Source organism: Gorilla gorilla, chromosome 5 (assembly GCF_029281585.2).
Source record: "Gorilla gorilla gorilla isolate KB3781 chromosome 5, NHGRI_mGorGor1-v2.1_pri, whole genome shotgun sequence".
NCBI lineage: Eukaryota > Metazoa > Chordata > Mammalia > Primates > Hominidae > Gorilla > Gorilla gorilla.
Window position 1 is genome coordinate 34,440,816 of NC_073229.2, and position 27,018 is coordinate 34,467,833.

At 41.7% G+C, this 27,018-nt stretch overlaps 1 protein-coding gene across 1 annotated transcript in view; it reads left to right on the forward strand.

The window, feature by feature from the left end:
* The window catches only part of LOC109027131 (basic proline-rich protein-like), a 144,307-nt gene extending 119,165 nt beyond the window's left edge, over nt 1-25,142 (forward strand). Inside the window, exons 2-5 of the mRNA XM_063707309.1 lie at nt 17,630-17,692; nt 18,447-19,422; nt 20,374-20,534; nt 20,607-25,142. Coding sequence (XP_063563379.1) covers nt 17,630-17,692; nt 18,447-19,422; nt 20,374-20,534; nt 20,607-20,625 — 1,219 coding nt within the window. The 3' untranslated portion in view covers nt 20,626-25,142. The remainder of the gene's footprint in view (nt 1-17,629; nt 17,693-18,446; nt 19,423-20,373; nt 20,535-20,606) is intronic.
* The last annotated feature ends 1,876 nt before the right edge of the window (nt 25,143-27,018 follow it).

Consider the following 27,018-nt stretch of genomic DNA (forward strand, 5'->3'; position numbering starts at 1 on the left):
GCTCATATACTACTGGTGAGACCCACATTTCAAGGTCCTACTCAGAAAGACGTTTCTTCATTTTAATGTTGTTTATTACTCACATTCTCCTAATCACTAGGATGATTGAAACAGCTTTGCAGCTCGCTGGGAGGAAAATTAAAGAAAGTAGTCTTCCTCCTTTTATATCTGTTTACACAGATTATTAAAATAGTACGGTTCCTTTGGATGATGTTGAGATGGAAAAAAAAATACAACTTGTTCCTTCTGAAGAGTAGAGAAAGGTTCAAGGGGTTACAGAGGCTTAAACAGAACAGGAAAGCCAAAATAAAACACCGAAATTTGGGCTTAGATGCTATCACCATATTTCCTTCAAACTCAATAGAAAGCAAAGTTGTATGGAAAGAGATTTTTAAATAAATAACCATGTCATTTTTTCCTTCTGTCAATACAATAATAAACTTGTCTTATGGGTCTATGACCACTTACAAAAGAAAAAAAAATCCAAATCAAACCAAACAAAACTGCTATCTTTTGAAAAGTATCAGATCAGACACCAGAAAGGCAGCAGCTGGGGAACACATTCTTTCCCAGTTCCTTAGATGAAGGCTGTCTCCCAATAAAAGCCACAACTTGGGGTCATACTTCTCTCTAGTCTGGGTTGCAGTGACCCAGGCAGCTCCAGAGGTGAACTGGACACAGAGCCTAGAAAAGGGGAAGAATAATCAAAACAAAATTCATCCAGAGTCCTTTCTGCCTCCATTTGGAACCTGCCAGGGCAGGGCAAGGTTAAAAGGGCCTTAGGGTACTCTCCTCTGGGGGTGCTGCAGCGGTCAAAGGACCCAGGGCTTCAGTTTCTAATGGGAGGCATTTCCATACCTGTCAGAATCTCTTAACAGGTTCTGACATATAGTCCAACATATGGTCGCTCACACCATCAACCACAAATGCACTCCCTCCACCTGGAGAAGGTGTCCTCACCTACCACCAACAGTGCAACTTCGAGATGAAGTCATTTACAACCCAGAGGAGATGGATGGTCACCTGGCCGGCCAACTCAAAAGGGCACAGATAAGATTAGATGGACCTCCTACCCCACTGGTTTCATACTTGACGACCAGGGTTTGCAGAAGAAGGTTTCACGGTCACCCTACCCCTTTAAGCAGTTCTCCTTTCCATGTGGTACCTTAACCTAAATCTAACCAACCAACCTCACTTAGAACTTCAGAACTACTCTCTTCCAGATAAAAGTATCTCCTTGGGATAACTATCTCACTAGAAACTTTCACCTGAGTTGCAGAGTATGACCACGAGAGCACTTAAAGGAGACTGATCAAAGTCAGAAAACAGATGTTAAGAACGTGAACCTCAAATTCATTTATTCATTCGACGCAATAGCTGCATTTCTAAAAATCTTCATATAATCGAAATTCAGTAGGAATTTTTTCAATGAGGAGGAAGACAGTCTTAGACATTCAAAAACAAAAGCATTTTTCCTGTATTGAATTTCAATAATAATAGTGTTTTGTGTGGTTATAAGTGCAGTACTATAAAACTTAAATATGATTGAGCGAATTCAGCACTCTATTACGTATAGCTTTCTTTCCAGAAAATTCATCATTGGACCTTTCTTTCTCCTTAGCACAGGCTTCTTACACATTTTTGTCACCTTTTCACTCACTGTGTGATGGACAAAGCACAAAGCCAGTGGAACAAACAGGTGCCATCGCTTTTTCCACCACTGTGGTTCACAGGACCCCATGCTGGTTCCTGACCACAATTATATACATCACAGTCCATATTAATAGATGGAATCACATCCAATTTGTAACATAAGCATCACAGGGGGAATGCCTGTATGTATTGCCCATTCACTAGATGCCACATACTGGAAAGAGGGCAGTCCCTCCTATCGCTGGGCCAGGAAAGGGGTTGTGAAGTATTATACAAGGGGAAGAATGGGGTGCTATGGGAACCCAGAAAAGGTAGCAAATAACATAGTCCCTAGTCCAAGGGCTTCGTGAGGAAGAGACTCTAAGCTGAGATTTCAAGAATGAGGGAAAGGTAGCCAGACAGTGCAGAGAGAGGAGCTGGGTTCTAAGGAGGAACAACAACATGTCTAAAGGCTGGAACAAAAAACAGAGTATGGCGCTTGAAGGAGGAAGTGCGATGGGACCGACGTGGGACGAATACAGGGCAACATGTGAGTGATGAGGCTGGAGAGATAAGGAAGGTCCTCAAAACCTACGGAGCCAGGCTAAGGATTCTAGACTTTATCCTGAGGACCATGAGAACCCAGGGAGGGGGTTAAGAAAAACAGAGATGTCAGCAGATTTCAAATACTAACAAATGTTCATTTTGGCTTCAAAGAGGAAAAACGTGTTGGACCAGAACAACAATACATCTAGACAGGCCATTTAGGAGGTACATCATATGCCAAACCACCCCAGCTCAGCAGAGCCACTCATCTAAAACTCACACTTTGAGACCAGCCTTCCTCAAAAAATTCAATCCCTAGGAAGTTGTTCCCAACCTTCCACTGGAAGAGCTATCCCCGGAGAAGAGCTACAACAGGAAAGGAATCAGGGTAGCATCGTGCCTCTCTGGTTCCTACATGGATGAAAACCAGCGCCAAGGAGCCCATTCCTTAGCAGGGCAGCCTGCTACGTAGCAGAAATGTAAGACAGAAGTTGTGAAGACCCCGACCCCAGAGACTTGGATAACGGTTAGACTTTGGCCAGGCCTGAGATTCCTGACTGATCTCTCTAGGCCCTAGTCAGGGAGGCTGCCAGACATGTTTCTACCCACTGCTCCCAGGACAGGGCTCCCTGAGAAACACACAGGTCAGCAACGGAGGGTAGAGAACTGGGCAGAGAGGATGCCACAGCCAGGAAACCGGCACAGGGTAGGTGAGAATCAAGGAGTGAGGGGCAGGTGGGAGAAGGGAAAAGGGGCCCTTGGAAATAGAAAGACTGGGACTTCAACAGGAAACAGTTCCCAAGGGGAAAAGTGAGCAGAAGAAAGAAAGAGCTATTCCCAGCAAAGCCATCCAGTGGACCACTCGCCAGCCTGGTGCAGAATTTGAGCTGCGGTAATCTCATTTATTCCTTCCAGGTTGGCCCTGGGTACAAGTAGAAGAAAAGAGAGGCTGATGATATAAAAACTTGAACCGTTGTACAACAAAAAGCATCATCACTGAAATGAAAGGACACTGGACTAGGGAAGTAGCTGTAGCAAATAGGACTTTTTAAATGGATTAATATCTAGAACATATAAAGAGCTCATATACATAGATTAGAAAACATCAAGACTTCCATTTGCTAATTGTAAAAAGAATAATTAGTAAATAAACACAGATGGAAATGTTCCATCTCTGAGAGGGATCAAAGGAATGAAAACTTTAAAACCAAAGAGCCTATTAAATTAGCCAAAAAATAGTAAGTCCCACAATTATTAAGATTGAAGCTAGAGATATTCTTATATCATTAGTAACAATGTAAATTGGTACAGCCTTTTAGAAAGCAATTCAGAGCAAGCTCCCTCTAACTTAGTATTGAGCCTTCTGATGTGAGTGTGTCCTCGGTAAATACTTGTGTGCAAAGACATTCACTGCGGCTTTACAACAGTAAACAATTAGAAACAACTCGAATGTCCAAAAATGATAGGAAACTTAAAAATTAAGAAAAACAACCTGATAGAATGTTATGTGATCCTTGCAAATGAGAACTGTATAGCTGAAGTTACTAAGAATGTTTATGCTAAATGGGAAACACAAAACTGAAAAAAAAGATATAAGTTACATCATCAAGAACTAAAAAACAACACATAAAAATGAACTTGATTTATGGACTGGAGTGGTGGAATCAAAGGGAACTTTTGCTTTTATTGGCTTTCCTTTATTATTGTAAGGTTTGGGCAATACATGTTTAAAAACATGGTATTTTTATCAGTCATGTGTAGTAAACACTCTTTTCTGTGGAGCAGAGCTACCTGCGGAAAACGTCACTGCCAGGTTAGTGGAGGGTGCTTAGTCCTTCCCAAATTTCAAAGGTCCTTTTGAGATTCAAACTCTGCCTACTAAAACTGGCTGCTCTGAGAAGCTCCTCCTACCCTGACTATACCTCAAATGCAGCACTTTCCTTTGTTCTTGCTTTTTTTATTCAGCTCTTAAATGCTATGCCTTCCGTGTGTGTGTGTGTGTGTGTGTGTGTGTGTGTCTGTTTTTATTAGTTACTGAGATACTACCATAAGCAACATCTAGAGAGCGAGTGCACATTTAATCTTTCCAGTGATTCTGTGAGTTAGGTGATATTATCATCCCCATTTAACAGATGAGGAAATTGAGGATCACAGATTTAAGGAATGTGACCTGGACCACAAAGCCAGGAGCCAGAGCCAGAAGAATTCAAGCCTCAATCTCCCTGACTTTAAAGCCCTCATTTTCACCCTCCCTCTCTGTCTATGAAACAAATAAATTAAAACAACAAACCCTCTCAAATGTCACCTTTTCTATTTGCACTAGCTGCCTAAAGAAACTATTAATAATTGCAATGAATCAAGAGGCATCTGTATGAACTGCTTATGAATTAACCAAAAAGACAAGGCAATGCTGCACACACTAATTGGGAAAGTTGATGCAGAAGAGAAAAGGAATTACCTAGAGACTAAAACCTGCACCTGCAGGTAAAACCAAATGACATCAAAACCATTTCTACTTGCAAATTAAAAGCAGAATATGGCCCTTGATATTACTGCTTAGAAAAGCAGAGCTTCTGCACTCCTCTTGCAAAAAATAATCCCACAATCAGCTGAAAGATTCTCTCCAGTTATACTGCATTCCACCTCCAGAAATGGATGTTGTTTGGGACATGGTAGCAAGAACAGTAAAAAGGAGCGGAGGAAGTATTCAGGTATAAAACTAATATAGATGGGGTGATAAACGAATATAGGCACCGCTTATGACTTACTCTATAAATAATGACATAACAATAGCTAAAATATAAATTCTAATTAAATACAAAATCTAACAAAGTCAAACAACAGCAAATGATGTTTGACAGAAGCAAAGGTCTTGGGGGAGCCAGGAGCAAGAATTACAATAAAATCTATTCATGGAACTGTACGATGTCAGAGATAGAAGAGTCCCAAGAGATCATTTCTTTCAACCTCCTTGTGTTTTGGAGACAGGAAAACTGAGACCCAGCAAGGTACAGTGAGTAGCAGAAGTCATCCTGTTGCAGGGCAGGCAACAGAAACTGAGCCTCCGAACTTCCAGTCCAACAGCACACCATACTCACTCTGTAGGGTCCTGGAAGACTACTCCATTTTAAACCATATTTTCAAAAGATCATTAAACATTCTATACATATTAAATTCCTTTTTAATAATTTTCTAATGCACAGGGGCACATTTTAAAAAGAAGCCTGGTTTTGATTTCTTTTGGAAATCTGCACGCTGCTCGGTGTTTAATCTGGTATTGAGTGAAATATTAACAGGCCATATAATGGTTTCACTGTTCCTTCAGTAAAGCTAAACAGAACTCGAAAAACATATCCCCCAGGCCTACAGTGGAGTTTCTGGAGCACACATTAAACTCCACGCTCTGCTCAACAAGCCCATCGCTGTTAAGTAACTCATCAGAAAATAAAGAGGGAATTACCAAAGGGGAATTGCCAAGCAATTAGTTCTCTGAAGCAGATGACATACAACTGTTACAGGGAGGAGCTTCCCGGTTAGTCATATGTCAGAGTCAGAGCCTACTAATCTGTAAATAAAAATGCATCACATATGATTACAGCTGTGATGTAGGCTGAAGCTGCCAGGCTAGGGCACGAATAGTAAATCTTGCATCCTCTTCTCGATTTCCGTGGGTCTGTAAAAGCAAGAGATGTTGCCTTGAAGACCAAAAAAAAAAAAAAACAAAAGTCCTCAGTAATTTTTCACTCAGTGTAAGAAAGACAATCTGGCCTTCCCTAAGCCAGCTAAGAGAAAGTGATTTTTCTTCTCTATCATCTTGACATGAATGAGCTCAGATTCATTCACTGTTCTAGTGAAGGAGAGAAAATGAGACTGGGCGAGGCGGGGGCAGAGGGGATGTGAGTTCTAAGCTTCCTTATGGCCACCCTGACTAAAGCGTGACCTCCTTTTGCTGCATGTTTTATTCTTAGAGCTTGCGTTCAGCGCCACACCACCACCTATCACCCTGGAGAGATAAATAGTTCATATCTGCCAAATCTTGCAAGCTGAGCAATGACCCAGTGAAGTTCTTTTAAGAGTCAAAAGTTCATCATCTCACTGAGACTCTTGATGCTGAATAACATTTGGATCCAACTTAAGCCAATCCCCTGAAACGGATAAGCAAATTGCCACTGTCATCATTTTCTTCAATTAATAATTATTGAAAGTGCGTAGGAATCTCAAGGAGATATGAGTAAGAGTGAAAGAAAGGGAGAAAACACCACAAAGCCTGCATGGGACAGCCTGTGTCAGAAAGCTCATATGTGACTGAACAGACAGGCAGGCATCAAAAGAGAAGGCTCCAAGGAAGGACCCTTCTTTGATCCTGACTTCCTAGACTGTGTTACCTGTGTCATGGCTCTTTAAATATTACTCCAAGCCATGCCTTGCCTTATGCACTCGACTGTAAGCTTCTTAAGGACAGAGCTTAAGGAACAGGGCTGAGAGTGTAGACTGGGATCCAAGCACGATTCTATCACTTAACAGCTGGGAAACCTTGGGGAAATTATTCGCCCTCTCTGTGCCACAGTTTCCTCGCCTGTGCAATGGAGAAAATAATGATGCCTACCTCAAAGGACTGTAATGAGGATTCAATAAGTTAATATGCAGAATAGTAAATGTGAACTATTGAGCATCTCCATATTCCCTAGAGGGTCTTGTTGGCATAATGCCTCTCATACATTAGATGCTCATTAAATAATTGCAGACAAGAACGATCTGCCCCTGGAGTTGTTTGCTCCATCCCTCTTGTTCCTGTCTTAACCTTCTTGTCTTTGATGAAAGTTAAATAAGTCACTGCTTTTATTCTGAGCCCTTTTGGGCTACACAGAGAGCCCATCTTAACTAACTCAGCACCAAAAAAAAAAACCACAACTTAATCCTCAAATTTCCTCTCATTACATTAAAACAGACTGCTCACTAACATCATCGTAACATCATCTCCAGCCTTCTCTTTCACTTTACATCATGAAGTCTTAGACTAACTTTCTCCCCAGAGCCAAGATTCACCAATTCTATATCTCTTTATTTTCTATAAAGTATAAATGGGAAGCCAAATTGTTCAAAGAGCTGTGTCTAGTAGCTAGGTATATACAGTATACATGCACGCACAAAAACACACATATCTCACATTTTAAAGAGTCTGCAGAAAGCCTCCAGGGAATCCTCTAAAGTTACAAAACACACCCAAATTAATGTGGTTTATCAAAGTACAGTAAATGAATTGCCACAAATGAACAATTGCTACAGAGTCAAGTAGATGGCACATTGTGATTTACGCATATCACGTGAGATGAATAAATCAACGGTAGAAAAGATCAAAGAAATGCTGGAATTGTTGTTCAGATGTACAGGGCTTCACTGAAAATCTTAATAAAACTGTTTAGAGGAAAATAGAAGGATCATTTGTTTAACGAGATACCGCACACGCTGAATTTCAAACGCAGCATTCATTTTTATACACACACACATCAGATTTAGCTAAAATTAGCTCAAGTTCCTATTTTTTTAAAGGTCTTAAAGGAAGAAAGGTTTTGACAAGATTTCATTGAGCTGTAGTTCAGCACTGAATTTCCAAGGTGCCTGAGCTGCAGAAGAGTCCTTATGGCCCACGCATACATCACCCAACTCCTCCAGCCACCCAGCCTCCTTCACCCCAGATCATGAAAAGAAGGCAGAGGAAGGCCATGCCACATCAATGTTCAAGCTACTCTCCGCTGCCTCTTACCTTCTCTCTACACATTCTACACCAGCTGACGTCATCCCTGAATTCAGTCATCCCCCTCCTGTGTGTCAAACTTTTTGCCAGGCCCAAGAACCCAATTTCAAAGATCACTTTTATGCCAAGGACTCCTCCAAATTTATCTTCAGACTTGACCTCTCAGCAGTTTTATTCCCATACTCTCTACTGTCTGCTCGAATCCAGAAATTCAGATGTCCACCAGCACCTAGGCTTCAGTCAAAATGTCCTGGTCAGTTACATACCGTGCATTGGCTTGTTATGTCCCAGACACACACATGGCCTTCCTCATGCTCCATCCATCTCTTCCCACAGAAATGCAATCTAGTTGGCAGAGTTCAACTCAAGTGATCCCTCCTCCTCAAAGTCTTTCCTGATCACTCCTACTCAGCGTCACTCTTCTGAATTCCTTCACTGTTAGAACACTGTTAGAACCCCATTCTATTTGTATTCATTATTTCAGAGAGTTTCTTCTTTCCCCTGCCTGACCATGAAGAAAATAACTGCCTTCCGGTAGCTCTTATTCACTTCCATTCCCACAGCACCATGCAGTAGTTTTTAAAAAATTCACAATGAATAAATGAATGAATCATTTCTTTACATAAATAGTGACTGTGAACAAGTTAGGTCATAACTTGCTATAGCTGTATCATATTTATAAAATAACTAGAACCAGAAAGAACTATAATGTAGGTTTAAGAAAAAAACTGAATGAATATAACAGAGTACAACATGAATGATACTATTTTTCTGCCTACGTTGAGCCGTCAATCGTGAGGACTGTAATGAGGCCATTATTGATGCAAAATGTTTAGATAATGCTTATAAGCTTTCTTTAAATGCAATCATAGAAAATGTCAGCGCTTAAAATTCAAGGTGACTTTGCGCTACTTCGTCAGTATTTTACTATTCATAAGACACTTAAACTTGCCTAACATGCTATAAAAACCTAGGTCTCTTCTCAATAAGCTGCCCATATTGACCAAGAGATATGACTTTTTGCTGCCTGTTTTTTCACAATAAAATTCTTGAGATATTTCTGTTATCACAAATGACTCCCTTTCAACACCACAGGTTAAAAAAAATGCACGTGTACTCAACCCATCTGCAATTAAACTATTTCCCCCAAGATCTAAATGTGAGGATTTTCAGCCTAGCACATAACCATTAAAATGAGTATCATCCCTAAGAGATAAAGTAGCAGTAAGACACTCTACCTTTTTCTTTTCTTTCCTCTCTCTCTTTTTTTTTTTTTTTTTTTTTTTTTTGAGATGGAGTCTCACTCTGTCGCCCAGGCTGGAGTGCAGTGGCGTGACCTGGGCTCACTGCAACCTCTGCCTCCAGGATTCAAGCAATTCTCCCGCCTCAGTGTCCCAAGTAGCTGGGATTACAGGAACCTGCCAAAATACCTGGCTAATTTTTATATTTTTAGTAGAGACAGGATTTCATCATGTTGGCCAGGCTGGTCTCAAACTCCTGACCTCAAGTGATTCACCCACCTCAGCCTCCCAAAGTGCTGGGATTAAAGGCATGAGCCACTGTGCCTGGCCCACCCTACCTTTTTCATTCAGCTGACACTTGTAGATCTTAAGAGGCTTACCTGTGCATGTAATTTTAGGTTACATTTCCACTTAAAGAACACCTCTCTAATCCACAGCCAATGAAATGTAAGGAATCCAGTTCCATATTTTACAAGAATATCGTGTTTGTGATGACTCTTCCCTCCTCCACCTTGTCCCCCACTGGGACTTTTTTGGCTATTTTTCCTGAGGCATAATACTTCAGTCACTCAGGTTTTTGTTTATTTTTACTCAGACCACAAATAACCACATTTATGCATGCAATTCATCAGTTCATTTTACGACCATCTAAAAAAAAAAAACCACACATGCATCCCATCAGTCAGAGAGTTGTGATAAATTCAGAATTTAAAATTCAGCAAAAACAAATAAAAGGCTCCTTGGCTTTGCAGAGCCGTAGATGTCTACAGGGTGGGTCCAAAGACCAAGGTCCAGGTATATTTACATATTCCTAGTCATGTATGGTTCAGGAGCAACCATCATAAAACATGACCATAACAATCAACCTGTTGAGGGATAAGTTACTTGATAGCATCTGTTAAAAGATACAAACCATACACCAGGTACTATTCTACCCACAGTATATCTACTATTTTACTCCATCCTCACAGCAGCCCTATAAGAAAGTTCTAATATTACCTCCATCTTATACATGAATAAACTGAGGCATTGAAAGGACATAGGACTACTCAAGGTCATAGTGGCAGCTCCAGATATTAAGTCCAGATGGGTTGATTACGGAGCTCCATGCTGTTATCTAAGATGCCAGAGAATTTATATGTAACTTAAAAATTGGCTCTTAAGGTAAAGAGGCAGCTCTTTCTTCAAAGAAATCTGGTCAATCATTGTTTAAATGAACCTGTTATAAAGCAAATATCCATCCACCTCTTGAAAAATGAGTTTTGAAAATTCAAATTTTCAAATGGGAGATTTGCTAAAAGTAGAATGAGCTTCTCACCAACTAAGTCTACAGAACATAACTTAGGAAGAGCTGCTGGAAGACCGGCCGACCCAGGGGTTCCCAAACCTGTGGAGCATCAGTGCCTAGACATATCAATGATTCCAGCAGGAAACATTCTGATTCATCAAGTCTAGGGTGGAGCTCCAAATTCTATTTTTTTAAGCTCTCCAGGTGATTCTGTTGCCTAGCCAGGCTTGGGAACCTCTAATCTAGTCTGTCTTCACAGTTTCAAGCAGGTCCATTTCCAAGGCAAATAGAAATTGATCCCCTATTTTCTATTTCACAATCTCCCTTGGTTACATACACTCAAACCCTTGTGTTCCCAAGCCCTTACTGCCCCAAGTTCTAGCAAACCTCTTTTTCTTTCCTGATTTAATTTGAGGCAATATCCTCTGGCCCTTTCTTCAATAGAGAACCATGAGTCATCACCATTGCATACACCCTGTGTCTGCATGACTCTCCAGGCCAGAAAAACTTACTGTACGTGGGAAAATCAGGAAGTTGTAAAATCCAAACAGACACAAAGAAATTCAAGATTCAACAAATACTGGTTCCCCTAAACAAATAAGTCTCTGTTTTGCTACGCACATATTATACTACAACAGTAATCTAAAATGTAAAAACTGTGACTTAAGATATCTGGTAGCATAGCATTCTTAATTGTATTAAGGAAAACTGACAATTAAAATGATCAGGTTCAAGACCCAATTGGCAATTATCAATCATCGCAAAGTCAAATGAATGTCTTCATGAACATACAGATTAAACCAAATAGATACTTTAATCGAAGTTTTAAAAAACAATCTTGGCAATTTCTCAACTTCCCACACTATGCCCAAATAGAGAGTTTGCAAAGAAAATGATATTCAACAGGCAACAAAGTAAGGGAGCATGGCTAGGAGGCAATTTTCCAGGTCAGGACTTTATCCTCAGATGGAAAACAGAGAGCATCGCAAAACTCTCACCTGACATGTGATGCACTTCCCTGTAGTGGCAGTGGAGGAGGAGATTGCTGTACAAGGATGACAAACAAATCTGCAGCTTGAATGGACCACCCTGGTGACTTGATGCACGATGCTCCTGCAATGGTCGAGGGAGTGCAGGAGAGGAAATCCAAAATGAAAAACAGAATAGACTGCTTTAAAAAATAAGTCCACCTTAAGTGTCTATGCACCGAAATACAAATTTTAAGAACATCACATTCGGCATTCTGTTGTATGAGAATTACACAGATCCCAGCCAGCTCAAAAGGCAGGTCTGGTTTTACTCAACAAGGCTCAGAGGGAGGCCAACATACAAAAAGGTCATCCCTTCCATCAAATTAAGAGGATGGTCTCCCCATTTGAGCCAGCTGCTGTCATTCTTTTCTCCAGTGATTCTAGCCAATCATCTGATAAACACATGCTGGTAACTACAAGGAGTATCAGGTGAAAATGGGCATGGATTGAATAGTAATTGAGCCAAAGCCTAATTTTAATGTGGCATATATTATCTATCAACATGCAACTTGAAACACAATCATGAAAGTGCACAGCTATTAGCATACCAGTCCAATGGAATAGAAGAAAGGAAAAAATGCAGAAAAAAAGTGTAAAGTGTGCATTTATATTCACTAAACTTTCCACTAAACTTTAAATTACTTAAATACTGAATGTATATCTCATTTTCATTTTGCCACAATTCCTTGCACATGGTTAAGTAAAAATTTTCCATTGCATGATGAATGAGTGAATGTGTGAATGGATGAATGAAAGAAAGAATGAATGAATCTTCCATATACCTTTCCATCAGGGAGCTTGGTGCTTGTAGTAGTTTTTGTGAGGTAAAACCTATGCATAGAAATGGAAGAAGTTGAGGACTCGATCTGCTAACGTATTTTTTAGCCCTATCCATTAAAATTATATTCTTAAATACCGGTAATTCCCAATTATCCACATTAAACAGAAAAAAAAACTTAAAAAAAATCAGTAGCAGGGTTACTATAAAATCATCCCCAAACTAGTGAATGCTGGACTGATTTTCAGTCTTTGATTACTGGAGGTGATCTGCACATTTGCTTAGGCTGATTTTAAATTTAGTTTGGGTTTCCTAAGCTCGCGCCAGGTAACAGTAGGAAGAAGGAGGCCCAGGTTTATATTGGATGTCAGAAAGAAACTATTCTGGAGCTATGAATATGATCTCCAATGTGAATAATCCGTAAACAGGTAAGTGAGCCAATTATCCTTGGGTACATGGCAACACATCTCGGTACTCATGATTATTTTCATCCATACACACTCACTATTTTTAAGAGCACAGCCCAGCTGGAAAGGAAAATAACTTCCACTTCTTTCCAGCACTTTTCAAAGTAATGAACAGTAGCCAAAATATTCTTACTTCTAACTAATCCATTCACCAAGCATTCATTTAAGCATTGATTGCATGCCGAGGACTGATATGCAAAAGAAGGAATTCTTGTAGTCCTTGGTTTCCCCACGTGTGATCTGTGCGTACAGAGAAGGAAGGTAAGCTGTTATACACTATAATGTCGTTCAGATCTTTAGAAGGCACAGTCCCTCCACCAAGAAGCCTGTTGAGTTACAAATATAAATAATGGCCAAGTTAAGTAGAAGTTGACAAAATTCTATTTAATCTTAGTACTTCTTTAAGGATGAGGAAGCAGGGAGGGAGGATCATGATGTCATCTCAAATTAAGCATCAAAATACTTGATCCTCAAATGAGGTGCAGGTACCATAAATTTACAGACAGTGCTTTTTATGAGCTCACCAGTTGGGAGAGTGTTTGCCTGTATGACAATGTGTGTGCACACGATCCTGTTTACATATCACCTGGCAGATAAGGTTTTATAGAGTCCAAGTTACAACCTCCTCCTAGTTTGCTGAAGTGCAGAGGAGGGTCAAATATGATGTAAATGCCATAGAAGATTACTTTACTCTTGCATGAGTATGCTTTCTTATTTCAAAAGTATTTGTGTTGCTGCACTAGTTAGGATAATACAGAGAGTTTACATAACTTGTATTCCATCAGAGGGAAGAAGGCAAGAATACAAGCAAGGCAGCACATATTCACTGCAAAAACTTACAAAATAATATACAAGAAAATAATTTATAGGACATTTTATACAATGATATACACCAAAAATGGAATACCCAATATTTTTAAAACCCAGCAGAGCAACATAATACAATACTATTAATAGTGGAAGATTAACAAGAAAGATGGCCTAAACAAAACTGATGTAATGGTCAGTAAATACCAGGAGATAATGTGAGAGAGGGGGCCAAAATTAAGGGCGCAAGAAAATAAAGTTTGCCATACACAGTGACAGAAAAATATATTTTCTTTGAACATCAGAAGGATAGATGCTATAGGTTAGTAGCTACAATAACTGTCACGAAAAACTTCTGCTACCTAACTCATTCAAAACCTGTCATGTGAAAGGGCACCTAAGTGTAAAAAAAAAAAAAAAAAAGAGTTCCTCTTAGCCCAAATCAAAACACCACAATCAGGGAAACCTCTGCCCTCTTAAGTCTCAAATTCTGAGTACACTACCATGAATTTTCTGAAAAGTAATTTTCAGGTAGGATACGATTTTTGCTTACATTGTGGCAATTATCATTACATTTTCATTACTCCACAAATGGGATGCATTAAAAGTTACAGAAAAATCAATGAAACATTTCTGCTAACATGAAATATGTCAAACAAAATATAATGCTTGTTGCTTTTTTGTCCATAATTGTTCTTTCTAAACGTGTTTTGGTACATTTGGGATGGTAGTAATGCATAATACAAATATTTATAGTACATTAGCCTGAAAGTTCAAATTGTGAGCGTTATAAAATATATTACTACGCTAATAAAGACAAATATCCATAAATATAATTATAAAAATAAAAATAAAAAACTGTTTCCATAAGATTTGTCTAAAACCATTCTTTTTATTACTTCTGTAATTTTAAGCATTTATATATTTTTAAAAATCTCAATGTAATTACAGTTCTTTCAGCCAACATTTAAAAAATTCTGTAAAACTGACACTGTATATCACTTCTTAAAAAAATTTTGAATGAGTACATTTATTTTATTAAACTAAATTACATGAAAATAAAATGTGAACATAACTGATGACTTAAGAGTCTTATCTTAGAAAAGGAAGTTCTATATGTAAGGTCCTAAAACAGAAATTATTATTTCTATTACCATTTCTACAATTTATTGCTTTCAATGCTTTTATCAAAATAAGGAGGGCCTGCTTCTGATAACCTTGGAAGTATGACCGGAACTAAATCTGTTATTTGAAGCAATTAAGCTGCACAGATCTAAATCTCTCACAGAAACTAATCATTCGAACTATTGAATTACTCTGAAAATATAGAGCAAGGAAAGTCAAATAATCTATCTCTCCCCTAAAAATAATAGCCTGTCTTACTTCACTATTGTCACTTTACCGATGCAAGTATTTAAGCTGTTCAGATCCTAATCTATGTGTTATTTTCAGATAACCACAGTTTAAAGAATTAACATTCACTCCCACATTTACCTACTTACGTGAGTTTCAGAATTTTAGTAAAATATGTTTATTGCTTAACTTTTAATAGGAAACAAAATGAGTGTTACAGTGTTAGTCATCAGAAACTGTCACTCAAGGTATGTGCAAAAAAGTAAAATCCACTTGACATTTCAGAATGAAAAACAATAAAGGCACAACATTATTCAAAGAAATGTGAGTCCTTGGACTCCATAATGACAACAAAAACAGGAGTCATAGTAATGTTTACTAATATTTCAATAATCTCAGCACTGGCCTTTCCCAGGACTCCTAGGCAACTGACTTAGGTATGCTGAAACTTACAGGCATTTGACGTGTAATCTTGTGGCTAAAGAGTTTCTGTTTAATCTTCCTCTAAGTGTAAAAGACAATTCAGAAGTCCCGAAGTCTAGTTGCAACATTTTTGACAAAGTATCACTTCTGTTTACCAAACCCTCTTAAAACGAAATCCACCAAGGAAAAATATTGCCTTTGGCGGTTCCCACCAAGTACATTTTTTAATACTTATTTTCACATGAATTTATTTGTGCACTGAAAAATATATGTTCACATTTTACTGCAAGTAAAGCATTTTTCTATATGTTGCAAAATAGAATCCAGGACCTCCAAGGCATTGTGTAATATTGACATCCTTGCTTCCCATCTATTTACCACCTTATAAAAGTTGAGTAGCTAGAAGAAATAATAGCTCATTTTAACTACAGCAATGCTTCATCTGACCAGGCCACAATGAATTTACCAACCACATAAACTCACAAAACGGTAAAAACTCATAAACCCCCTGGGAATAGAGTTGAGCAGCTCTCTCAATCCTAGCCCTGGGGGAAAAAATTTACCAGTTTAGCTTTCTTGGCCATAAAATTGTAAACTGACTGGCAGTCACAACTAAATCAAGACATAATTCTCAATTATCTTTTCTTTGGAATACCAGGGTTATGAAAATACTCCCCCCCGCCCGCCCCCTGCCCCACTTAGTTGGATTGCCTGAGCAGCACAGAGCTTCAGCAACTAAAGCAACTTTTCCTTTTTTCCTTTTTGCTATAATATTATTTCTCTTTGCTTAGCCAGCTTCATCAGTGGTGCCCTAATGCAAAGACTAGAATACTGCTTTCTAACTGCTCACTAAATTACATCCTAAAATAAAGTACATGTTTATTGTGCAAAAGCACCATGCATTATCAGTCCTCTAGCTATAGGCCTCTATCGTTTCTCGCTTAGCTAAGGGAAAAAAAATCCTTTTAACTTACTACCAAAGATCATTCAAATCACAGCCAATAGATCCAAATTAAGAATGAATACATTCAGAATGTCTGCCTACTGTCAGTACCAGTTTTTGTTATGATGGCTGTCAAGTTTTAAAATGTGACAATGGGAATATATTTTCCGAATAAGTTATTCCCCTGAGTAAAACCTTTAGAAATCCAGCCATCGCTATGGGCAATGGAGGTTCCAAATGACGAACGCTCTTCACACTTGAAAGGGTTAAGTGACTGCAAGGCCAAAGGCACCAGACTGCAAAAGAAATGTTGCTTTAGTGAGCTCTGAAAGGTTTCTAACAAGTACCAAATACTTGTTGATCTGTTCACAATAAACACCAGCAGGATTGTCAGGCTCCTTTCACTGTCTGGGGAGATGCATTTACATACTGCACCTAGGAAGAACAGCTTGTTGGTCTCCTTTATAAAAGTTGAGTAGCTAGAAGCCTCATTCAGTGTCTCCCCTCCAAATGACTGAAAGAAGATGCAATTGAAATAGTGGAGTCTCTCGTCTGGCTTGGGCAGCATAAATGCTGTGCATAGAACACTTCGAGTAGTTCAGGCACAAGACAAACCCACCTGAATGGACGAGGAACACTGTCTGTTGCCATGGCAGCCTGATCTAATTACATGAGTGATCAGGGCTGGAGTAAGTGCACCGAAAACCTACACCACTGACAGGCAGCCAGGAGGTTCAGGGGAGCCCTTCAACCTCTGCTTTATGTAGAAGATGGCATTCAAGTCCATTTATTTGCGGAGCTGCTAAAATATTGACTGATGCATGCACAGTGAGAGGGCAATCAGAGGAGATTAAATGCCACAGCGCTAGCCGTTATGGTGCAATCCCTTTCCAAGAGTTCCTGTGCAGGATTTTCTCTTCTCTCTGGTGGTTTCCTCAGGCATAAGCTTCATTCCAAAAAAAGCTCAAGTATCAAACTACCTTTACCCACCAAATAAACCAAAGGGTGGGCTTAACGGGGGCTTCTAGGAACTGCAGCCTCCTAAAAAACCCAAACAGAAATGTCTCAGCTAACACTGTTGAAAAAGTAACTAGCTGTGCCTAAAAATAACCAAGTAACTACCCACTGCCGTGTGCAATATATAACAATGATGTTTAAATATTAAAAACAGCCTGCATTATAAAACACAAATGTCATTGAGATGTGACTACTAGATTGCCAAAGGAGAACTTATTTGCATACACACATACCCGTGCATGCACGACAGGATGTGCAGGGAGAAAGCCACTGTAAGGCATTAGTTTTTATTCTGTGGGTGTAATAGGGTCTTCTAATTTTGCTAATTGTATCCTGTGGGTCTCACAGGGAAGCTAAGAATCTCTTCGGGGACAGAACCAGTTTGGAGGAGTCCCTACTGCACAGCATACGGTAAACAAAATAAAAATAGCTTGCCTTTCTTGTTAGCCACATCGCGCATTATATAACCAGCTTCTTCCGACTGGCTTTTTTTTTTTTTTTTTTTTTTTTTTTTGCCCTTACTACTCTTCAGCAATTTCCCTCTTCTCAAATATTTATATTACCCTTTTATCTGTAGGATTATATACCAAGAAAACAAAACAAAACAGAGCAGCCACGGGCTCGAACCGAACCCCCGCCGTCCTTAGAAACTGATTTTTTTTTGTTTTGTTTTGTTTTCTGGCAGAGTCTCGATCACCACCCTACTTCCACCCCCCACTAAGGTTCTTGCTCAATCTCCCTAGAAAACCTGAATTGTTTCATCCCTTTCAGTCAGCCCCCTACGTGGTCTGAAACAAAATGAAAGCACAAGCCACGGAGTTTAAGAAGGCAGCCTGAAGGCGGGGGGCTGAAGAGGGGTCGGGGCGCTGCAGAGTCAGCCAAGTAGCCAAGGAAGGGCCCCCTCCGCGTCGCGACGGCCCTCGCCCCCCGCCCGGCGCGCGCGCGCGCACACACAAATACACACACACACTCACTCACACACACACTCACTCACTCACACTCACGCCGCGCTCCGACACCGCCTCACCTCTCGCTCCGCCCGTCCGGCCCCCTTCCCTGCCCCCTGCGGGACCGGCCTGCGCGCAGCACTGGAACCACGTAGGAGGCGGCGGCGGCGCCCCCGGGAGTGGCAGAGTCTCCGGCCCGGCCCAGAGTGAACGAGCAGTGGGGCTCCAGGGCGCATCCCAATCCCCGCAGCGCCTCCTCCGCGGCCGCCGCCTCCTCCTCCTCCTTCCCCTCCTCCTGGCTTCATTCACCCTCCCAGCAGCCGCGCAGCCGTTCACTCCCGGCTCAGGGCAGCGCCTGCCGCGGCTCCTCGGCTCCTGCCGCGGGTGCTGGCGGGGGCGCCGGCCCGGAATGGGGCGCTCGCGGGCTCCCGGCTCCGGGCGGCGGCTGCCGCTGCACATGATCAGGAAGCGGCCGCACCAACAGGGCGGCGGTGGCGGCGGCGGCCAGGGCCGTCACCGCCACTCCAGCCGCGCTCCAGGCACCCGCACACCCGCTACCCCCGCGCGGTCCCCGAGGCCACCCCTCTGCGCCCCCCGCCCGGCACCCGGCCGCGCGCAAAGTCCCGTCCCGGCTGCAGGAGCAGTCCCTTCCCCGCCCGCAGCCGCACACCCGGCGAGGCCGGCCCTCCGAGGGGAGACCCCCGCCCCAGGGCGCCGAGGCCGGGCGACCACCCGCGGAGAAGTCCAGCCCTCCGTGAGACCCCCTCTCTCTCACCGCCCTCTCCGGGGAGGAGGAATGGGAAGAGGGCGGCCGGGAAAGGGACCAGACCCCCAACCCCGGCCGCCGCCGCCTCCCCCCTGCGCCACCCGGAGGGAGGAGGACATGGCTCTCCGCACTCGCGACCGGACCAGCAGCCGGGGGAGCGGGGCGCCGCCGCCGCTCTCCCCGCCCGCGCCCCCCGCCCGGGCGCGCCCCCTAGCCCGGCGGGCGCCCACCCAGCCCCTGACAGCCCCCCCGCCGGCCGCCCCTGCGCCCAGAGTGGGGGTGTCGGCCCGGGAGCCTGGAGCCGGGGACGGTTGTATGTACACACATACACACACACACACACACACACGCACACACACAGAACACGACGCGTCGATTTCCTTCGCTCCTCTTCCAGCTGTTTTCCGTGCAGCCGATTGGGGTTTTGGGTTTGTTTGCTGGTTGTTGCTTTTGCCCCTCTCGGGAGATCGGGGGAGGAGGGATTTTAATCTAAATAAGGGGAGAAGGGAATGGGGGAGGGGGGAAAGAATCGGAGGAGGAAAAAAAAATAGTCACTTACTGTAAAGTGTAAATGGATCTGGGGTTGCGTGGGGAAGGGGGGGCAGAGGGAGAGAAACAATGTCTTGCGGCTGCTGTTGCTCTGGCTGCTGCTCCACGGGGCTTGTTTTGGATCCCCTTGCAGTGAAACAGGTCCTGTACGGCTCCGCCACTGTAGTAGAAATGATGTCTGCGGTATACTCTGCTCTCTCCTCCTCCTCCTCCTCCTCCTCCTCCCCCTCCTCCCGCTCCCCTCCCCTCCCTCCTCCCTCCGCCCGCCCGCCCTCCCTCCCTCCCTCGCGCTCTCTCGCGCTCGCTCGCTCGCTCGCTCCAGTATGTAAATGTGTAATAGAAGCCAAATATGGAGCAGTTGGCTGCCGCCGCCGCAGCTCAAGGATCCGACTTCATGGGGGTGGGGGGCACCCTCTGGCGGGCGGCCCGGCGAGCCGCACAGAGCACGGCGAGCGCACCGCGCGGCGGCCGGCCCGCGCCCTTAACCCTTCGCTGCGCGCCGCCCGGGGAGGCGGGCACCTTTCCCAAAGAGTGGCTCGGGATGGGGTGCGGGGGAGGGGAGACGCGGAACGGAGGGCAAGGTTCCTTCCAGGTTTGGGAAGGGGGCGGGGAGCTGGGCGATGAGGTAATTTGAGCGCTGACGGGTCGGTCCTCGCGCGCCTCCCTGGGTCCCTGCACCTAGTTGGAGGGGACTGAACGACAACGGGGCGCTACTCAGGCAACCTGGGGGACTCCCCCAAGGGCTGTCAGGCTTCAGCTGGGAGCCGATGAAACACCCCGGGGGGAGGGGAGGTCGGCCAATTCTAATCCCGACATGTCCTTGGTCCCAGGCGCTCGGAGCAGCATCTGAGAGGGCTCACTCTGATCATCAGCTGCACGTTAAGCCGCAAACCGGCGTCGCTTCGGCGTTCCGGAACCCAGGCCTGGGGGCCGCGGGGATTGCCTCTGCGTGCAACTCCGGAAAGTTTCAAGGGGTCCCCCGACTGCACAGGTACCCTCACCTTTCCTGCCGGCGAAGGCTGGCAACCGCCCGACCCTGCCCTCTTTCTCCCTTCGCACGCAGGTCCGGAAATCGGCTTTGATATGGAACTACTCCGCTCTAGCCTGGAAAGGAGACCCGCGCACTCCTCTCGCAGCTAATTTCGGATCATTAATTTAATCGGAAATGAGGTAACCAGTGTAGGAGACAGAGAAAGCAACCGGAGCATCAAATGGCAGTTCTCGAGAATCGACGAGGAACTTAAATCTGGACTCAGGGTTTCAGTGCGGTCTCCGACTCCCACCACCCCGCCCCTCCGCCTGTCTCGCCGCCAGGTGTGACCTCCACGCGAAGGAATCTTCTTCGGATGGGTGCACCTTGCCAACAGGTGTGGCACCTGGAGGACTAGGAGGCGCCTCCAGACTAAGGGCGCTCAGTGCGGCGTTCTTGTTGCAGATGATTCTGGAAGGCCGGTAGGTGTCGGGCGACATTTGACCTTCTTCAGGTGCTTAGAACTAAGTGTCTGGAAACATGATCCCTTCGCGTAAGTTTCTTTCTGAAAGCCACCAATCTTGACTGTAAGCTGTATTTGAGAGATCTTTTGGCTGAGTTTACTTATGACCTAACGGTTAGTCACCAACTGAGGCAGGGCACAGGATGACCAAAAAAAAAGTGTCAGTTTTTACACAACTCTGGCCTGCAAGAGCCTACGTGCTTCATAAATAAAAATAAACATACGAGCGAGGAAGGTGCAGAGCCCCGGAAATATTTTTTTCTCACATTTTTGAAATACCATGCACATATATGTGGCTATTTAAGTATAACTACTAGTGTTCACTCTTACTCATTTCTACAACTTTTTTTTTCCATTTAAAAATCGATTATTGTTACGGTTTAAACCTCGGGTTGATCTAAAGTGACATTGTTGGTCTCATTACAGCCTCTAGTGGACAGTTAACATCAGTTTCCTGAAAAGGCTCTGACTGGTTTTGTTTTCGTTGACAAGCTTTGTCAAGGTGAAGGTTAGTACGTAAGAGCATAACCGGGTAAAATGTCCCCTCACCCCTATCCTCACCCCCGCCCCCAACACCCTGCTTGGCAAAGACGACTTCAGAAAGGAGCAGAAGCTTGTTGGCTTTGTATAGAAAAGACGTATGCTTTGTGCTGCAGGTATTATTATTACTGGACTGTGAATAAACAGAAAGCTTCTGCTATTCATTTCAGTTTCAGACAGCTTTCATAAAAACTAAATTCATCTCAAATATTTTTATAACAGAAAATATTGGTTGCCATGTTTTTGGCTTAACTGCGATGTTTTTATTCCAACTCATAATCTGCAAACTGTCCAATCCACCTCCACTCTATTTTTAGACATCTTACATTTAGATAATTTTCAGTTAAAAAAAAGCTAATATTGTAATTTTACGTTGGCACAAGCAGTTAATTTACGTGATTTTAACAACCTTAAATTAAAACACATAATTCAGATTACAGTTAGTCAATTAATTTAAATGTTCTCTCAAGGAAGCTAAATATGTATATTACCCAAATGGTAAAAACAATTAATAAGAAATGTGTCATTTACTTTCTTAGCCATTAAGTTTAAAGCCATAAACTGCCACCAAAATCTGTAACTATTTCTTCCTGCAAGATCCAACATAAACACCATACTCATGAAACCGTCTCATTACCTTTAGTACTCAAATATTTTGTTTTCAGATGGCAAAATATTAAATGTACAATCACAAATAACAGGCACTGATTCTTTAGAAACAAGACTTTCTCGTGCAAATAAAAACTCAATGAAAAAGGGCAGAGCTTCCAAGAAGCTAGTAGGCAAATATATAGTACTATAGTCCTAGTCATAAGGCTGGTGTTATGTTTGTAAAAGCATAAGTCAACCTTTGAAATTACAGGAAATCGATAAATAAGGCCTGATGAGCTTGACTCGTATCCTGTGTCATAGATTGCTTAAATACCATGAAAAATAATTGTAATCACATATCTATTTTACTGTTTTGGTGGTATCTACTCTTGAAGGTGTTAAATGGGCCAGCAAGTATATATTATATAATTACATATTACACCCTTACTTAAAGTGTAGTTTTCAAAGTCGCCACAGCAGCACTTGGGAGCTTTTTAGACATTCAGAGTCAAGGGTTCTACCCCAGACATACCAAATCAGAATCTGCCTTTGAACCAGGCCCCTGGGTGATTCCTAAACACATTATCATGTGAAGAACACTGGTCTATACCACAGGGATCAACCTAAATAAATTTGGGCACAGGTGCAGAAGTTAATTCCTCGATTTATTTCTTTTTTGCTCCTTTTTAGTAAGTACAGCCCTTATTAATTTGTGCTTTTCAATGAAAAATTATTATGTTATATGCTTTGGATAAATACTACTGCACTGTAAGTGCACACATCTGCATCATTATTGCCAAAAGAGAATGCTCTGCTGAGGAATGTGCTGGGGTCTTGAACATGAACATTTTCTTCATGGCAGCAGAGGGAGCACAAGAGAGCTTAATAAAACCAGTGCACAGATCTCTCCAAATCATGACAGATTTTAAATTGTAGTGTATGTTTTCATTGGAAGTAGCCTGTTATGTAGTTCAAAATGAAGCAAATCAACTGAGCAAACACAGATAGGCTTACCAGGTCATAACAACTATGTAACTGAACAGATTGAAAGTTGAATAAAATAAAGATAAACTTCTTTAGAGTTTTAGGCTTGAATTCTTAAAAGAAAGTGGACCTCAAAAGTGAAAAAGATGCCTTAGCTTTGCTCAGAAACAAAGATAACACAACACAGAATCAGAAAACCCTAAGATGCCTTAGCTTTACTCAAAAACAAAGATAACACAGAATCAGGCAACCCTAAGAGTAGCTCCTGTTTATCTAAAAACAGAATCAGTTCACTGGACCCTACATCAGGTAACTTAATTTCATTTGGTGTCATACATGTTGGTTAAGGTCCATGCGCCTTTCGCTGTGTTTACACTCAGAATAATTTTAGGGGTTTCTCCTTAATGCTTGCAGTGGTGAGGATTTAGGTTTCAGTTATACCTACGTAGTATTTCATACTTTTCACTACTCTTCCATATTGCATCCTCAAAAACTCCCTTGAAACAGATAACATACTTGGTAAAAGCCAAGTATCCAAAAAGTTATGGAACCACGTCGTGCTTTCATAACATTGAGTCATTTAATTGTTTCGGCAGTGCTTTGAGGTATTCATAAATGAGGGAAATTATACAGACTAAAGATCCAGAGCATTTTTTACAGTTTTAAAGGTTTTTCAAAGTTATTCTTAGATAATATGTTTATATATTTATTATTTATTTACAAGCAGTAACTTATTCTGCATCTACAATAACTAAGACCTGAGAATATAAAATTGAGTAAGATATCTTAGTGTGCAAGGAGATCAGAGCAGAACAGATCTTACCTTTGGAAAACTGTTAATTTTTACCACGATGAAACACAAAGATTCATAGTTGATGCGATCCAGCACCTGCCAGAATCATAGCAATCAGACTTCCAAATATGAGAATCAAACATTAGAATCATTAAAAATTTGAGAGGCGGGGGGGACAGTTGTACAACTCTTGAGCAAAAGTTGACTTATAAGCTAATATTAATATTTCAAATTTGTACGACAAACAAATGTGAAGATATAATGTGTATTTTATTTGAATGTCTTCCCTATCACAAAATCACATGAGTAAGTTGAGTTGGTAAACATTTATTTATTTTTATCTTTTCTAAAATGCTGAAAAGAATTTTTCTCCCACACTAAAGAGGGTTTGCCAAGTTTCTGCCTGGAGCAATTTGTTATGGCTGTGTAATAAATCCCAGAAAGTTTGAATTTTTAATGGAAACACTGACAGAATAAAGAGGGTGTAATCCTACATATGTCATTTAAAAATCTGAGCAAACCATAGTGTGCTTGCAAAACAAATATACTTTCCTTAGATTGCACTCACAAATAAGGCTGGGGAGACCAGAAAAGTAAAACAAACTCAAAACAAAAGTGAAAAACACTCACACAATAGACTCTGAGGTCAGCTCACCACACCCAGACTAAAGTCACTGGGCTCTGTGCGTGGCACCAAGACTCTTAAAAGACATACTTCTGAATCATCTTTCTTGACCCTCCACCAAACTGTAGCAAGACAGGCTTCCTGGGAATGAAAATGACATTAGCATTAGTCAAGAGTGAAATTAAAGTCATTGTACTCAAACATCTGCCAACAGTCTATGATTTCATAGTACCCACCTCTGAAATAAGACTCTGTCTACAATTAAAAACAAAGAAAAAAAGGTACTTTAGGTCTTCACTATCCACTATGTCTACTGAGCACTTGAAATGTGTGATTAGTCCAAATTAACATGTGCTGTAAGTGTGAAATATTCCTCAGATTTTAAAAACTTGGTATAAAAAATACATATTTTACATATAATATATATTATTCATTATTCTTATATTATTAATTTTATGTATTATATATACACACATGTAATATCTCCATTTTTACTTTGATTAAATGTTGAAAATATTGGGTTATTTTTTAATAGTGTATATTGGGTTAAATAAAATATATTATTAAACTTCATTTTACCTGTTTCTTTTTACTTTTTTTTTTGAGACAGGGTCTAGGTCTGTCACCCAGGCTGCAGTGCAGTGCAGTAGTGCAGTCTCTGCTCACTGCAACCTCCACCTCTTGGGCTCAAGTGATCCTCCTACCTCAGCCCCTGAGTAGCTGGGACCACAGGCATGCGCCACTACGCCCAGCTAATTTTTGTGTCTTTTGCAGAGACGGAGTTTCTCCATGTTACCCAGGCTGCTATTGAACTCCTGGGCCTTGGCCTCCCTAAGTGCTGGGATTATAGGTGTGAACCACCATGCCCAGCCTCTTTTTACTTTTCTTAATGTGGCTACTATAAAGTTTAATATCACATGTGTGGAAGGGTTATATATTTCATTTCTAATGAACAACACTGATACAGATATTGGGGCTGAGGAGGCACAGGAATTGGTTCTAAGAACCCAGTTTAAGACCTTAGACTCCCAGCATGGCTCCCTGCAGTGGTGTGGTAAATAACTTATTTTTCTGCCTTCCCCATGTTCCCCCCTTACACTGTGTAACACAGAACTTATCGTACTCTGTTATAATGATCACTGAGAGTAGACTGTCGGTGAATGCGTGATCTCACTGGTAGATCTGTTGCAGGCCTGCAAAACAAAAATTTGTTGGGCTTATCTGTGACTCAGTCTTCTCAAGCTCTGGTACCTTGTCACCCTGGGAGGCTGATGGAAAACCTATGCTCTGTTTTCGAAAGCACAAGCACAAGCATCCTAGAGTTACAGCTGGTTTTGCTGCTTGTGGCTAAATGGTTTGGGGCTGATACTTTCTAGTGACAGATGGCTTTGGACATTGATAATGAAAATTATATAATTTGTTGCTTAACTAAAAACATCAAGGCCATCAAAAGGAAATCTGTTTAAAAAAAAACTTTCTAATATATTTAGTACCATAGGATACTCTGAAAAGAAATAAGATTATTTTTAACCATCGTTATTTATTTTGCAAGCAAGACCTAGATAAATTTTCATCAATGCAGCTCTGACCAAGATTGAATGTAAGGCAAGTATCATAATTTATGGTCTTAGTCATCTAAAGAACATAGCTCTTCTTACATGGAAAGAAAACAGACAACATTTTGAGGCTTAGAATGAATGAGTTGAACTTTGTTTGGTATTGGCCAGGAGCATTTGGAAATTTATTAAAAGCATTTCATTAACAACTTGGCATTTTGTTTCCTCAAAAGAAATACATTTTCCAAATTTAAATCAAAGCCAGAACCACCATTTTTTGAACTGAAGGTAGTGGCAGCTGATGGGTTGTGCATGTTAAGCTGAGGGTGCCTTCGGAATAAGTTCATGCGCAACAACAGGCTGCAAAAATAAACATCAAATTTTTATGGAAGGAGTGAAGCAGTGTTCTTTGTTGTTCTAACTTGATGACATTAAAATATGTGGCTATAAGCTCTCTTAGTTACTTTATTTTTCTTGAGTCAATATTGGCCAGGAGAAGCTGATCTGAATGAGGGTCAGAGTTTAAGAAAATTATTTTATGAGGAATTTACCAAGTTTACCCCCAAAGAGGGAGAGTTAGAGAAAAATGCATTGGCGAACTTTGCTTTTTGACATAAATAACTAGAATTCACCAAGGAAACGGCCTGTGTCAGGGTTTCAGTGAGGGTTGTCAGCCAGTTTGATATTTGCAGAACCCCTCTCTGTCAGGCCTCTCCAAAGTTTAACTGCTGGGAGATCTGGGAAGCTCTCAAGACTGGCGACTGAAGATACTGATTTGCTTTGTGTCTGAGACACAGGCATAAAATGATGGCTACTGCCACAGATGCTTTCTGACAGAGCAGAATAATAGCACTCAGACTTAAACCGTACATTACAAACAATCCCTTTTTAAG